At 40.9% G+C, this 15,633-nt stretch overlaps 1 protein-coding gene across 2 annotated transcripts in view; it reads left to right on the top strand.

Annotated features, from left to right (window-relative positions):
• cpt1ab (carnitine palmitoyltransferase 1Ab (liver)) overlaps positions 1-15,633 on the top strand; it is a 72,703-nt gene that overhangs the window by 43,084 nt on the left and 13,986 nt on the right. Inside the window, exons 8-10 of one of the 2 annotated variants that reach the window (XM_046357956.1) lie at positions 615-722; positions 5,230-5,314; positions 15,017-15,212. In XM_046357956.1, coding sequence (XP_046213912.1) covers positions 615-722; positions 5,230-5,314; positions 15,017-15,212 — 389 coding nt within the window. Of the gene's footprint in view, positions 1-614; positions 723-4,475; positions 4,564-5,229; positions 5,315-15,016; positions 15,213-15,633 lie in introns of both variants that reach the window. The other variant, XM_046357949.1, reaches the window with a different exon arrangement.

Genomic DNA, 15,633 nt, shown 5'->3' with positions numbered 1-15,633 from the left:
ACCCAAATGGGCCCAATAAGAGAAGCCGATCCACAGGGTGGTGTTTTTCAGGTGAAGTAAAGGCTACCGTTTGGGCCACCGTCATTATGGCGAATGTGAAGCCAATGAGCAAAGTCGCATCGGCCCAATGTGAGCAGGTAATATTTTAGCCTGCATTGGGCCCACATCGTGCCAATGTGGGAATGTTTGCTGGATAGTTAGTAGGAGTCTAGGCTTGGGCCTTGAGTTAAGTAGCTACGTCAAGCGTTTTCTGGCAATTTCGAACGACTGGAACTGAGTCGATTATATTGTGTTAAATTTGATTATATTCCTTCCCTCTCTCTCTCTCTCTCGCTCTCTCTCTCTCTCTCTCTCTCTCTCTCTCTCTCTCTCTCTCTCTCTCTCTCTCTCTCTCTCTCTCTCTCTCTCTCTCTCTCTCTCTCTCTCTCTCTCTCTCTAACACCCTCTTTCTTTCTTTCTCTCTCTCACAATTTAATTCAAAATGCTTTATGTTATTTGCATGACAAAAAATACATAACATTGGCATGCCAAAAAATACATTTGTATTACCAAAGCAGCAATACACAACAATTGAATCATCTAAATCTCTCTCTCTCCTCTCTTCCTCTCTGCAGGACTTCCTCTATGCGTTCCCCTCTCATATCCAGGCAGCGAGGGCGGGCAATGTCATCCATGCGATCATGCTGTACAGAAGGAAACTGGACCGAGCCCAGCTCAAACCAGTGAGTTACCCTCTCTCTCTCTTCCTTCTTTTCATCCCCTTTTCTGTGTGTGGGTGTGAGTGATTAGTTCTAAGATTGAGGACTTTTTATGTTTCTTCATTCTACTGATGCCAAGCATGTTTGTAATACATCATCTAGTTGATTATGTAGCCAAGCCAAAGCAATTGGTACTGGTGTGAGGTAAATGGCTTTCTGTGCAGCGTGTGACACTGTGCTTTATGCTCGTTCTACTGCACGAACAGCAGTGACCAGCACCCATTCCAACCTGAGATCAGTTTTTTAATGCAGGCCAACTGTATGATATGCTGAAAAATACTGTTTCACCTCTTGACTGTCTCTCCTCATCCCACTACCTGTCTGTCCCTCCCTCTTTCGTTACACCTGTGCATGATGCTTCAATGCACGTTCACTTTTCAACAACATACACACATATACATATAATATACAGTACATAGTACCAGTCAAAAGTTTGGACACACCTACTCATTCAAGGGTTTTTCATATTTTTACTATTTTACTGCTAGCACTTTATCATTTTCCTTGGTCAAATAGCCCTTACACAGCCTTGAGGTGTCTTGTTGTCCTGTTGAAAAGCAAATGATGGTCCCACGAAGCGCAAACCAGATGGGATGGCTGCAGAATTGAATTATAAATACATCACAGACAGTGTCACCAGCAAAGCACCATCACACCCCCTCCTCCATGCTTCATGGTGGGAACCACACATGCAGAGATCCTCCGTTCACCTACTCTGCATCTCATAAAGACACAGAGGTTGTAACCAGAAATCTCAAATTTGGACTCATAAGACCAAAGGACAGATTTCCACTGGTCTAATGTCCATTGGACGTGTTTCTTGGCACAAGCAAGTCTCTTCTTCTTATTTGTGTCCTTTAGTAGTGGTTTCTTTGCAGCAATTCGACCATGAAGGCCTGATTCATGCAGTCTCTTCTGAACAGTTGATGTTCAGATGTGTCTGTTACTTGAACACTGTGAATCATTTATTTGAGCTGCAATTTCTGAGGCTGGTAACTCTAATGAACTTATCCTCTGCAGCAGAGGTAAGTATGGGTCTTCCTTTCCTGTGGCGGTCCTCATGAGAGCCAGTTTCATCATAGTGCTTGATGGTTTTTGTGACTTCCCTTGAAGAAAATCTTTAAAAGTTCTTGAAATTTTCCGATTTGACTGACCTTCATGTTTTAATGTAATGATGGACTGTCATTTCTCTTTGCTTATTTGAGCTGTTAATGCCATAATATGGACATGGTCTTTTACCAAATAGGGCTATCTTCTGAATACAGCCCATACCTTGTCACAACACAACTGTTTGGCTCAAGCATATTAAGAAGGAAAGAAATTCCAGGTGAAGACCTCAGGAAGCTGGTTGAGAGAATGCCATGAGTGTGCAAAGTTATCAAGGCAAAGGGTGGCTACTTTGAAGAATCTCAAATATAAAACATACATACACACTTTTTTGGCTACTACATGATTCCATATGTGTTATTTCATAGTTTGATGTCTCCACTATAATTCTAGAATGTAGATAAAGCCTTGAATGAGTAGGTGTGTCCAAATGTTGACTGGTACTGTATGTGTGTGTAGTATGTCTAAATGTGTCAGTGTGCATTTATATATATATACATATGTGTGTATGTATGTACAGTTGAAGTCGGAAGTTTACATACACTTCGGTTGGAGTCATTAAAACAAGTTTTTCAACCACTCCACAAGTTTCTTGTTATCAAACTATAGTTATGGCAAGTCGGTTAGGACATCTACCTCGTGCATTACTGTAAGGGTTTTCCTGTGGTGAAGGAGAAGCGGACCAAAATGCAGCGTGGTGGTTATTCATGTTCTTTAATAAAGGAACTAGACATGAAATAAATAAACAAACAATACATGTGGAAAACCAAAAACAGTCCTATCTGGTGCAAACACAGAGACAGGAACAATCACCCACAAACACATAGTGAAACCCAGGCTACCTAAGTATGATTCTCAATCAGAGACAACTAATGACACCTGCCTCTGATTGAGAACCAAACTAGGCCGAAACATAGAAATACCCCAAAACATAGAAAAACAAACATAGACTGCCCACCCAACTCACGCCCTGACCATACTAAAATAAATACAAAACAAAGGAAATAAAGGTCAGAACGTGACAATTACACAAGTAATTTTTCCATCAAATGTTTACAGATTATTTCATTTATAATTCACTGTATCACAATTCCAGTGAGTCAGAAGTTTACAAACACTAAGTTGACTGTGCCTTTAAACAGCTTGGACAATTCCAGAAAATAATATCATGGCTTTAAGAAGCTTCTGAAAGGCTTATTGACATCAGTTGAGTCTATTGGAGGTGTACATGTGGATGTATTTCAAGGCCTACCTTCAAACTCAGTGCCTCTTTGCTTGACATCATTGGAAAATCAAAAGAAATCAGCCAAGACCTCAGGAAAGAAATTGTAGACCTCCACAATTCTGGTTCATCCTTGGGATTTCCAAGAACCTGAAGGTACCACGTTTATCGTTACAAACAATAGTACGCAAGTATAAACACCATGGGACCACGCAGCCTTCATACCGCTCAGGAAGGAGACACCTTCTGTCTCCTAGAGATGAACGTACTCCGGTGCAAAAAGTGCAAATAAATCCCAGAACAACAACAAAGGACCTTGTGGAGATGTTGGAGGACGAGTCCTATATCGACATAACCTGAAAGGCCACACAGTAAGGAAGAAGCCACTGCTCCAAAACTGCCATAAAAAAGCCAAACTACAATTTGCAACTGCACATGAGGACAAAGATTATACTTTTTGGAGAAATGTCCTCTGGTTTGATGAAACAAAAATAGAACTGTTTGGCCATAATGACCATTGTTATGTTTTGAGGAAAAAGAGGAGGCTTGCAAGCCGAAGAACACCATCCCAACGTGAAGCACGGGGCTGGCAGCATCATGTTGTGGGGTGCTTTGCTGCAGGAGGGACTGGTGCACTTCACAAAATAGATGGCATCATGAGCTGGGGAAATTATGTGGATATATTGAAGCAACATCTCTATCCATTAGTTAAAGTTAAAGCTTGGTTGCCAATGGATCTTCCAAACGGACAATGACCCCAGGCATACTTCCAAAGTTGTGACAAAATGGCTTAAGGACAACAAAGTCAAGGTACTGGAGTGGCCATCACAAGCCCTGACCTCAATCCTATAGAAAATTTGTGGGCAGAACTGAAAAAGTGTGTGTGAGCAAGGAGGCCTAAAAACCTGACTGTTACACCAGCTCTGTCTGGAGGAATGGGCCAAAATTCACCTAACTTATTGTGGGAAGCTTGTGGAAGGTTACCTGAAACGTTTGACCCACGTTAAATAATTAAAGGCAACGCTTCCAAATCCTAATTGACTGTATGTAAACTTCTGACATACTGAGAATGTGATGGAAGAAGTAAAAGCTGAAATAAATCATTCTCTCTATTATTCTGACATTTCACATTCTTAAAATAAAGTGGTGATCCTTACTGACTTAAGACGGGGAATGTTTACTTGTATAAAATGTAAGAAATTGCGAAAAACTGAGTTTAAATGTATTTGGCTAAGGTGTTTGTAACCTTCCGGCTTCAAATGTATATTTTTGTATATCTATGTATATATATATATATGAATGCACACACACAAACACACCGGGTAAATGTTTTGTTTCTGTTCTGCTGTTCTGTCCCTCCCTCCCACTGTTGGACACTGCCGCATTAGATTTACTTGCTGGCGAACAAGGTTCCTCTGTGCTCTGCCCAGTGGGAGCGCATGTTTAACACCACCCGCATTCCCGGACAGGAGACAGGTAAGAGGAGGGCACTGACTGCAGCTCTGTCCTCTGCCATCCGACTCCTGTGGTGACCCACAGCCTGCGGTCGCCATGGCAACAGGCGCAGGACACAAAACCCCTGACCCCTGTTCTCAGTGTTTACCCAGCACATCCTCCCTGAGTAGAAGGAATACTTCTTATTGGCTCCTCTCAAAGATGGTGATGAAGTGTCACTCATTAATTGGCTCTTATATTTGAAACTATTTGACCTGAAGTCACTGTAGCAGACAGAAGGCCCATACACATTTGAGCGATGTGATGTAATAGTGCTTAATTTCCATACTGGTGAACTAAATTCTAAATTCAGCATTGGCAACAAATTAAGCCCACCCGCATGAACACTCCCGATTTTAAGTGGTACTAGGGAATATGTTAGGGTTGACAACAAACTCCTTTGGGTTGTGCTGGTGAAACAGATAGTGGGGCCGCTGATTTCTAAACTCCCCCCGTTCACGCCTTCAAGCCTAGCAGCCCTCCAAAACCCTTCCTGCTGCCACTTCTCGTCTGGCTCATCAGCCCAATCTTCATCCCTCCTTCTCATCATCCTCCTCTCATAGGTCCCTCTGTTATCTGTGGGGGTTTCGTTTAGTTTGGTAGTGCCATCTCTCTCTGTTTGTTGACTCTCCCCCTTTTGCTTTTCAGCTCATGCTCCTAAACACTATTCCCATGTGCTCATCCCAATACGAGCGTATGTTCAACACCAGTCGTGTCCCAGGTGTAGACACAGGTATAGTCTTGTGTGTTGCTGCATCTCCCACTCCCAATACTACTCCTATTCTTACTTCTACTCCTCACATTTTTGCACCTTTTCATTTAGATTAATCGGATGTGTAATTAATAATAATGCTGCATGCTACTTTTAATTTATATGGGGAAGTATTCTGTGCATGTGAATAGCCTCCTAGCAGTGTGTGAGTTATGGTGGTAAAATTGGCCCTGCACGTTGCACTCTGCTAGGACTGTGGATTGGTAACTGTAGCCATCACTCATGAAAAGTTATCATTGATAGATAGCATGATAGTAATCAGTCAGTACAGGGGCTGTATCCACAAAGCGTCTGAGAAAAGGTCATAGGAATCCTGTTAAAACATGTTTTCAGAAGAAGAAGAAACTCCAAGCGCAGAGTAAGTTGTAGGATGTTGTTAAAGGAGAAGTGTCCAGACACCTTTTTGGGGATTTCACTTACCACAAATGGCAAATCACTTCCTCATTGAGTAGTAAGGGGCCCCTGAGAAAACATGAGCAAAGGCTCCAAAAACACCCACATTATACAAATTATACGGAAAAGCTCTCAGTATAGAGGTGCAGATCTTTAGATTGGTTGTACACATGAAATTGTGTCATTCTGAACTTCACCCGCTACGTTATTCTCTTTTGTGTGACTCTATCCAGCTGACTCTATACAAGTAACTGCCCAAATAAAGGAAACATCAGCATAAAGTCTCGTAATAGCAGTGGCATGTGTTTAATTTTTTGGGGGGTCTCTGTGTTTCATAAAACTGAATGTATCTCAATGGAGAACAGTATCCGAGCAAACAAAACAGCGCCCCTCTGTCTCAGAATGTGTGGCCCATCTATCTGATGCTTTCTGGTCAAAAAGAGTTTGACACTGTTGCTGCACATAGCATTGAATGCAAGGGAAGCCAGTGAGCATCTCCCTTGATAAAAAAAAAAAAAAAAAAAAGTGTCAATGGAAGCCAGTTTGGATTTCACACCAATCACATCAGAAGCCAAACATCATTGACAGAAAACTTGAATTGTTGCTTCTCGTTGTGTCGTTGTCTTCCTGTGGCTAGCAAGCTAACTGAAATGGTCCCTTTCCTAAATTAGTCATGGATGAAGATCCAGATTTTGTTACTTCATTCTCCTTACTGGCCATCGATTATAACAGAGACTCTGATCCAACCATAAATGCATACGTTGTACACTTGGCCTGAAAGGATGGAAGTTCAAAATGTAGCTAGATGTAGTAGGCTAATGTTATTATTATATTATTATTAATTTAACTAGCTGGCCTGGCGCATCGTTGCCAATGAAAGGAAGTTAGGCTAGCGAGCAAGCATTTTAGCCAAGTAGCCTAAGACAACAAACGGGCCTGCTTTAAATTATGTTCAGCTTATAAAAGCTTCATACAGTTTACAATATGTATTGACACTTTATGTCGTGTCCTGTAATACTTAGTTTGAAGTGATACACCTTCAGTCAATCATAACACATCCATAAAGGCTCTAAATTAAGTACAGCGTCATGCAATATAAAGTCAAACCCCTTTGGTCATTTATAACACATACATAAATGCCTTGTATCATATGACACCTTTGGCTTTATAACACATACATAAATGTATTTACTATAACGTCAGACACCTTTGGTCATTTATAACACATACATAAATGCCTTGTATCATTTGATGCTGTATTTACTATAACGTCAGACACCTTTGGTCATTTATAACACATACATAAATGCCTTGTATCATTTGATGCTGTATTTACTATAACGTCAGTCACCTTTGGTTATTTATAACGCATACATTAAGGCTTAATGATGTAAACACATGTATTAACACTTAGGGATTTGCCACTTACAGCTACATTAAATGTTTAAACCATGCATTTCCTTTTATTTGTAAATGTTTTAAACAATACAAATACATGACGTTTCAAAAAGTGTAGCAATGCAATTACATTGAACATTACACAGGGCTGTGAATAGTGTAGATTGACCCTGAGCTGGCGGATGAATGGTTCTTGCCTCTCTTCCTGCTGGAGGTGCTGCATGTTGGTTCCAACCTTAAAAGTAACAACAAAGAAAGTTAGCAGGTATGTTAGGAAATGCCTTTGTCACAACATCTGGATAAGGGTATTTCTATTCCTCTTTTATTTACAAATGTCTCAAGTCTCATGACGTGACTATGACAAGTGGCTGTATCTAGGCAAATTTGTATTTAGCTGAGGCTGCTAGCGAGCCAAATTTTGGCTATTGCTATGAAGTCACTGAAATGATTTGAAATAATAATTGAGGTAGCTACAATATGTCATCTAACTCAACATTTGACTACTACAAACTCATTTAAATTACTAACTTATTTGTTTTTTGCTGTCCAGTGGGAGCACAAGTGGACATTTGACTTGCGAACTCATTACATTTACATTACATTTACATTTAAGTCATTTAGCAGACGCTCTTATCCAGTGGACTTACAAATTGGTGCATTCACCTTATGACATCCAGTGGAACAGCCACTTTACAATAGTGCATCTAAATCTTTTAAGGGGGGTGAGAAGGATTACTTTATCCTATCCTAGGTATTCCTTAAAGAGGTGGGGTTTCAGGTGTCTCCGGAAGGTGGTGATTGACTCCGCTGTCCTGGCGTCGTGAGGGAGTTTGTTCCACCATTGGGGGGCCAGAGCAGCGAACAGTTTTGACTGGGCTGAGCGGGAACTGTACTTCCTCAGTGGTAGGGAGGCGAGCAGGCCAGAGGTGGATGAACGCAGTGCCCTTGTTTGGGTGTAGGGCCTGATCAGAGCCTGGAGGTACTGAGGTGCCGTTCCCCTCACAGCTCCGTAGGCAAGCACCATGGTCTTGTAGCGGATGCGAGCTTCAACTGGAAGCCAGTGGGGAGAGCGGAGGAGCGGGGTGACGTGAGAGAACTTGGGAAGGTTGAACACCAGACGGGCTGCGGCGTTCTGGATGAGTTGTAGGGGTTTAATGGCACAGGCAGGGAGCCCAGCCAACAGCGAGTTGCAGTAATCCAGACGGGAGATGACAAGTGCCTGGATTAGGACCTGCGCCGCTTCCTGTGTGAGGCAGGGTCGTACTCTGCGGATGTTGTAGAGCATGAACCTACAGGAATGGGCCACCGCCTTGATGTTAGTTGAGAACGACAGGGTGTTGTCCAGGATCACGCCAAGGTTCTTAGCGCTCTGGGAGGAGGACACAATGGAGTTGTCAACCGTGATGGCGAGATCATGGAACGGGCAGTCCTTCCCCGGGAGGAAGAGCAGCTCCGTCTTGCCGAGGTTCAGCTTGAGGTGGTGATCCGTCGTCCACACTGATATGTCTGCCAGACATGCAGAGATGCGATTCGCCACCTGGTCATTACATGACCAGCGTCTCGCCAACAACCCTAGAAAAGTAATTCTGGGTCAAGGAATTTTGGAAATTTTCAAGATAAAAAATACTCCAGATAATAGTAGAAAAGTGTCAATAAACATGATATATTAAGTATAATTGTCGAAACATTAACAATGATCCATATGTAGAACCATATTTAAGTTGCATTTTATGTTTAAAAACATGTCCCAATGTTAAATAAATGCCCCATAAGCGGTGCCACACTTTATAAAGCAAAGGTTTGTCACATTTGACATGTCACACAGTTATGCCTCATTTATGAACATGAGCATGTCATATGGTTATAGCTGATTTGTAGCACTTATGTAGTCTTTATGAAGACTTCATGAAGGCTTTATTATTGCCTTTATAAAATGCACGTCATTTAACGTGGGACCCTTTAAACAGTAAAAGCGTGCACTGTATGACAAAGTAATAAACCGTTTAGGCAATATGAAAGAGGGTGACATTGGCGTGTCTCTTTCTTACTTGCCTGCTTGCTCGCACACACACACACACACACACACACACACACACACACACACACACACACACACACACACACACACACACACACACACACACACACACACACACACACACACACACACACACACACACACACACACACACACACACACACACACACACACACACACACACACACAAATCAGTACCATGGAGATCCACATCATATTTAGCCTATGTTGATTGGACTAAATAGTTTTTGGTATATTTCATTTGTCACTATATTAGACTATGCATAGGTGATTTACATGATGTTGAAATATTTAAGTTGAAATGGTGTTGGAATTTTGGAGGCAGCGCCTGTTTTCTTTGCAAATTTGCGGTAACTCTGTAGTTCTAAATCAATAGTTGTTTAGTAGTTTGATAATGTCGGAAACATGAACTTACTTTACCACGCTGTAGGTCATGTTATTGTTTGTTACATGCAATATATTTTGTGGACTTCGCCTGACAGATGTCGCTCTCTGGTTATGTGATGTAACAAAGGTGTGGTTGAATTTATTCTGCCACTGTGTCTTCTTATTGTTACGGTTTTAGGTCTAGATATCATATATGTCAACGCATATGAACTAAGAGGTCATAGCGGAAACAAGGTAATTATCACAACACATATGTTGTAATATGGCTTTTTTTCTGGCTTGGCTTCCCTGGTGATTTTTACCCATGCACCGCTACTGTGTTATTGGGTGTTGTGCCATCACGAGCCGCGAGAACTGCTTTAATGCGCCTTGGTATAGATTCTGTAAGTGTCTGGAACTTCCTGTGTGGAAGCACCCCTTTATTTACTCAAGTGCTTCCTTTATTTTGGCAGTTTCCTGTAGAATGGATGTAGAGGTATCGCTCGAGTTGCACCAAAATGGAATATAACATTGCGGATGAAGTTCAGAATGACACAATTTCATGTGCCCTACTTTTATTCTTCTACGAGCGGCGTTGGGTTTAGCGTTAACTGACCGTTTAGGAACATCTAAAGACTTCCTTCACTGTACTGCATCACTAGACATGCCGTTTCTAAAAGGACGTATTTGGGTGTTTTTGGAGCCTTTGTCCATGTTTTTCAGGGGCAAATGATACGCAATAACCAATCGCGATGAGGCATAGCCAGCTGTGAACTCTATTGCGTGCTTCCAACAACCACAGTGAATATGACTGAGCGTACTGTATAATGTTGAAATGGTAAAACTTTTGATCCGACACGATCATTTTGCCTAATGTGTTGGCATGCATCATTTTTTTTTTAACCAATTATGAAGGTTGTTAAAAAGCGTGATTTTTATAATATAACGATATTATCAACACACTCGTCACTCCTGTTCAACAACTTAGAGTAGGCACTTGCCGGTAATGTTGCATAAAACGTTTGAAAGGTCTACAGTATAATTTTCATTGAACACAATCAAAGTTAACATGAAAACATAGATGCCTTCAATTGCCTAGTTATTGTACAACGTGCTATTGAGCTCCAAATGGATAACTTGAAAAAACATGGTGTAGGTTATTTAAACGATCTAAATAAATGCAGGCAATTAACCCCAATTGCACCAAGAGAGCTGGAAAATGGTGACCCTGGCCTTGACCCCACTCTCCATGGGTGTCTGGGATATGTAAGGGGTTGGGATATGCAAGGAACACATTTCCATTACACACTTGTACAAATGTGTAACAGGACAAATATAAGCACCCACCAATTTTATTTTAACTTTCTTAACGTTTAGACAGCAATTTTTTCATTGGTTTTCCTTTAAAATGATAAGAAAATAAAATGAATACAATAAAATTCACTTCAAATCCTATTGTGTGGTATGAGCGCTGGGGGGCAATGAAGTTCTACCACAGTCATAAAGTAGGCGGCATCTGGAATCTGCTTTGGGTAGGTGACATTTTGTCCCGAAGACAACCGTTAATTCCTGTTGACTCTGGTATTGCTTCCATTTTTTATGTGCATTATGTAACGGCGTTCGTCTGTTGAAAGAGAGTCGGACCAAAATGCAGCGTGGTGGTTACTCATGTTCTTTAATGAAACTGAACGATACATGAAATAACTAATTATATACAAAACAACAAACGGAACGAGAAAACCTACACAGCCTGTCTGGTGACAACTAACACAGAGACAGGAACAATCACCCACAAAATACACAGTGAAACCCAGGCTACCTAAATATGGTTCCCAATCAGAGACAACGAGAATCACCTGACTCTGATTGAGAACCGCCTCAGGCAGCCAAGCCTATGCTAGACACCCCTACTCTGCCGCAATCCCAATACCTACTAAACCCCAATATGACAACACAATATACCCATGTCACACCCTGGCCTGAACAAATAATTAAAGAAAACACAAAATACTAAGACCAAGGCGTGACACATTATCAACTCGTAACAAAAAATGTACCTAGCCAAGTGATCAGTTCTTCTCCCTACATTCTCTTTTCCCTCTGTTACACGTCTCTCACTCAATTTCGTTCCGACCGCTCCCTTACACACCCTCGTGCAGAAATGATTGCCTATGAAAAAGTCTAAATGATAGAATACACAAACAAAACTGTAGACAAGCTACATTCCTTAGAAATTCAGGACAGCTTAATCAAAATGGTTGATTAAATTAGGGAAGTATGTGTTCCAACCCCAAGCTACAGTTTTGGAATAATTAATGCCTCTTGTCTAATTTATGCTTTTTGCTAACTGCTATAGTGTGCCATTTAGAATAGGTCCCCCCTAAACCTAGGCACATTCTAGAATGAAATCTGCAACAACAAAAAATTGAGGGGGGGGGGGTGAAGGCAAATTGCGTATTCATTAGTCTAGGGGCCTACTTTGTTTCATGATTAACAAAAGCCTGCCCACCAAGTTTAAGCTCACAATTCAAACACAGGGCAAAGGAATGTTAACTACGATGAAGTGCGGAGCGCTTTATAACCATGGGAAATCATTTGAAAGAGTCATATCCCCTCTTACTAACATTACAGCATTGTTGCATCATTGTTGCATTTATGATGGGACCTGTTAATGCTCGTTTTGTGCATTGTGATTTTAATTTTGAAGAGGAAATAAAACAGTTAGGGATTTTTTGGTGAGGGATTTTTTTCTTAATGTTAAGGATTCCATTTCCTTTAACATTCACACTCCTAGCCTATATAAGTACACATAAAGATGAATGCAAATTCATCTCTATTGAACAACGGGGAAAAATCTGAAGTCCTATCATGTCAGCAAAATATAACAAAAAAGGTCTCATTGGCAACCCAAAATTCATGCCAATCACTGGATTAGGTTGCATATCAAAATATTTTCAATCATGCATTCCTGCTTGGACATGTTATTGTTGAACACCATCTCAGTAGTCTGCTACACTTCTTAATAAAGCGTTGTGAATTACTTTAAAATAACATTTACATGCAAATATACATTTAATAAAGGCTTTAGATGTATGGCAGCATAATACAGCATATTACTATACAATAATATGTGATCAATGCTACAACAGCTTTATCATCACTATTATCCTGTATCTTCTGGAATCATGGAAGGAGATGATGACTCATGTATTTTCTGTTGGAGTGCCACCCAATCATGGGCAGAAAACATTTGTGGCACCAGTGGCACCTGGGGAAAATATCTGGAGCCCTGTATTAGCGGTTTTCGTGTTTCATGTCAGTTGTAATTTTGGGTGAACTATCTCTTTAAGTCTTTGCCATCTTGGAGATGAACAAATAATCAAAGGCTAAGGTCACATTGGACAGCTTTAAGGAAATGAGCTTCAAGTCATGTGCGATAAACTGGGTTTTCCCCTAAATGTTCAGAGTCCAATAAGGAAAAAACACACTCACTGACCTCGTCTCTGTTTGGATCGTGCCCACAAAGGAAAACTTTATTTTTTATTTTTTATGTTTTGCAACAGAAGATGAAAATGAGTCCAGGTAGTCGCTCCCTGTTTCAATTCCTTTTCCTCCATTTGGTGCCAAATGAACACGATGGACGATCTGTCACCCCATGAATCTCAGTAATGATTCACTTTCAATTGCAGTCGAATAGCAGTCACTCTTTTCCAGAGAAAATCACAGTGAGCGAATTCAGATACGAAGATTGTAAAAGAACATTTCAAACCCAGTTTTTAATGGGAGATACATTTATAAATGAGATATGACCCACCTTAAGAAACAAACCTAATATCCGGCATAAGTAATCTATCAATGTACTAACTTTCTGAGTTGTTTTAGTTGATGGACTGCTGAAGATATCCCTCTAACTCGTTTGGAGTGCTCAATTAACAAACCAATCATGCTTTAGAGGAAATCTGCATGCTCATAGTCTAGATGTTGCAATTATGTGTAATATTTCATTAGTAAATATAGTGTAATATAATGTATGACACAGTGAATGTGTCCAGCTCTGTAGAGATGAACAGAGGAAACTCCTGAAGAAATTAAATTCCCAAAATATGACAAAAATATGATAAAAGCAGAAATGTCACAAAATATTATTTGTAGTCAGTCGTGGATCACCATAATTGAAAACTATTTTTATTTGACCTTTATTTAACTAGGCAAGTCAGTTCAGAACAAATTCTTATTTTCAATGATGTCCCAAGGAACAGTGGGTTTTAACTGCCTGTTCAGGGGCAGAACGACAGATTTGTACCTTGTCAGCTCAGGGATATGAACTTGCAACCCTTTCGGTTACTAGTCCAACTCTCTAACCACTAGGCTACCCAATGTCAATATGGATATATTTTAAAACAGAGGTACATTTGCCATGCCAAGTCTGTTATGGTCTCCATCTCCGTTTCCATTGTCTTCCAAAACAGTATTTAAGTAGTGTTTTAGTAACATTTTGTAGTATATTAGTACAATAGTATTTTAGTAGTGTTTAGTAGTTTTTTTGTAGTTGTTTGGCTAAGCAATGAGATAATGTTGTATAATGCAGAAAGCCTAGCACTCAGCCTACATCCAATCCATAAACACCCAAGTAAAGATACAATTACTCAAGGTGCAATTAAACGAAGCAGATAGCCTAGATTGTTACCTGGGAGCGAGGTTGTTGTTTTCGGGAACAAAGCTCCATGGAAAAGTGTCCCTGGCATCCCGTAGACCCCTTTGCCCTTTCTCCATTCCCCTAACTGGGCAAACGCTTGTTTGAAAGCCCTGAACACCGCCATACTGTCTCTCACAATGTAGATGACTATGGTTATCGACCCTCCTGCATGATACTTATGGTGTTTTGGTATTTCACAGAATGGGACTACCACCAATATTCTTTTGCTTTTGTTGTGGATATTTTGACACATACTTAAATTGGCTTATCAATATTGTCCAATTCCACAATATTCACCACCTACAAACTCCCTATACATCTTTGTTGGATTATTAGAACTTTAAGTCTTAAGCAGATAAAGCTCTGTGAAATGCCTGTCTCTCTTTACCCTCCTCCCCCCTTCCCTCTGAGATCACAGAGCTATGCCAGCACAGCCATCCTAATTATCATTCAATTATCTCTGACTAGGACTAGCGTTTACAGTACATTGTTTACGTACAAGGAACCCAAAAATTATACATACAAGGAACCCAAAAAAGCATTACGTTATTACAACCAGATAACAACCAGTTACTTTGTTGTAAACTTGTTGTAATGACGTCATTTCAACCAGCTTTACCCGCTGGGAAGGGAATTTTGTTTCGGAAACTCATAAATGAGCTGTTCTGCCTATCCTTGCACCCTCTCCCACTTTCACCCTCTCCCACTTTCCTCTCTTCCCTCTTCCCCTCCCTCCTTTGAGTATGTCCAGACACTATTCAGCATGTGGACGAGAGCAAGCACATCGCCGTTTTCAACAAGGGGCGCTTCTTCAAGGTGTGGGTGTTCTACGATGGGCGCCTGCTGTTGCCGCGGGAGATCGAGCAGCAGATGGAGAGGATCCTGGCTGATAAGAGCGAGCCACAGGAAGGGGAGGAGTACCTGGCTGCGCTCACCGCAGGGGAGAGGTGGGTGGGGCTTCTGACAGGAATTGATGTCATTACGGCACCTGGGTCATACTCACTGGCTTGCTACACAGGACACGTAACTTATGCCAGTGTAGCCGTTTTAAAAAACTACTGTTTTCCTGATACCCCAATGTAGCTCCTATGTTAAGGTACATTTATTTTGCCCTGACATGGGACTATTAAGTACTGTTGCTTGTTTGTGAATTCAAGTTCAGAGCAGTTTGACCACGAGCCGGATGACTTTGTACCTAATTCCCCTGGTGAATATTGAATTGACCCAACCTGCTATCACACTACGTTTGTGTGCATGACAAGGGACCACTAATTGTACCAGTAGAAATTGCCGTCAGTATTAAGTTTCCATTTTACGGCATGCAAAGGAAAAGTCACAGTTGAAATGTTCACGTTTTGTTTGTTATTG

The sequence above is a fragment of the Oncorhynchus gorbuscha genome, linkage group LG01 (genome assembly GCF_021184085.1).
Source record: "Oncorhynchus gorbuscha isolate QuinsamMale2020 ecotype Even-year linkage group LG01, OgorEven_v1.0, whole genome shotgun sequence".
In the NCBI taxonomy this organism is placed as follows: Eukaryota; Metazoa; Chordata; class Actinopteri; order Salmoniformes; family Salmonidae; genus Oncorhynchus; species Oncorhynchus gorbuscha.
Note: the sequence above shows the minus strand (reverse complement) of the source record. Positions and strands in the feature narration are given on the sequence as shown.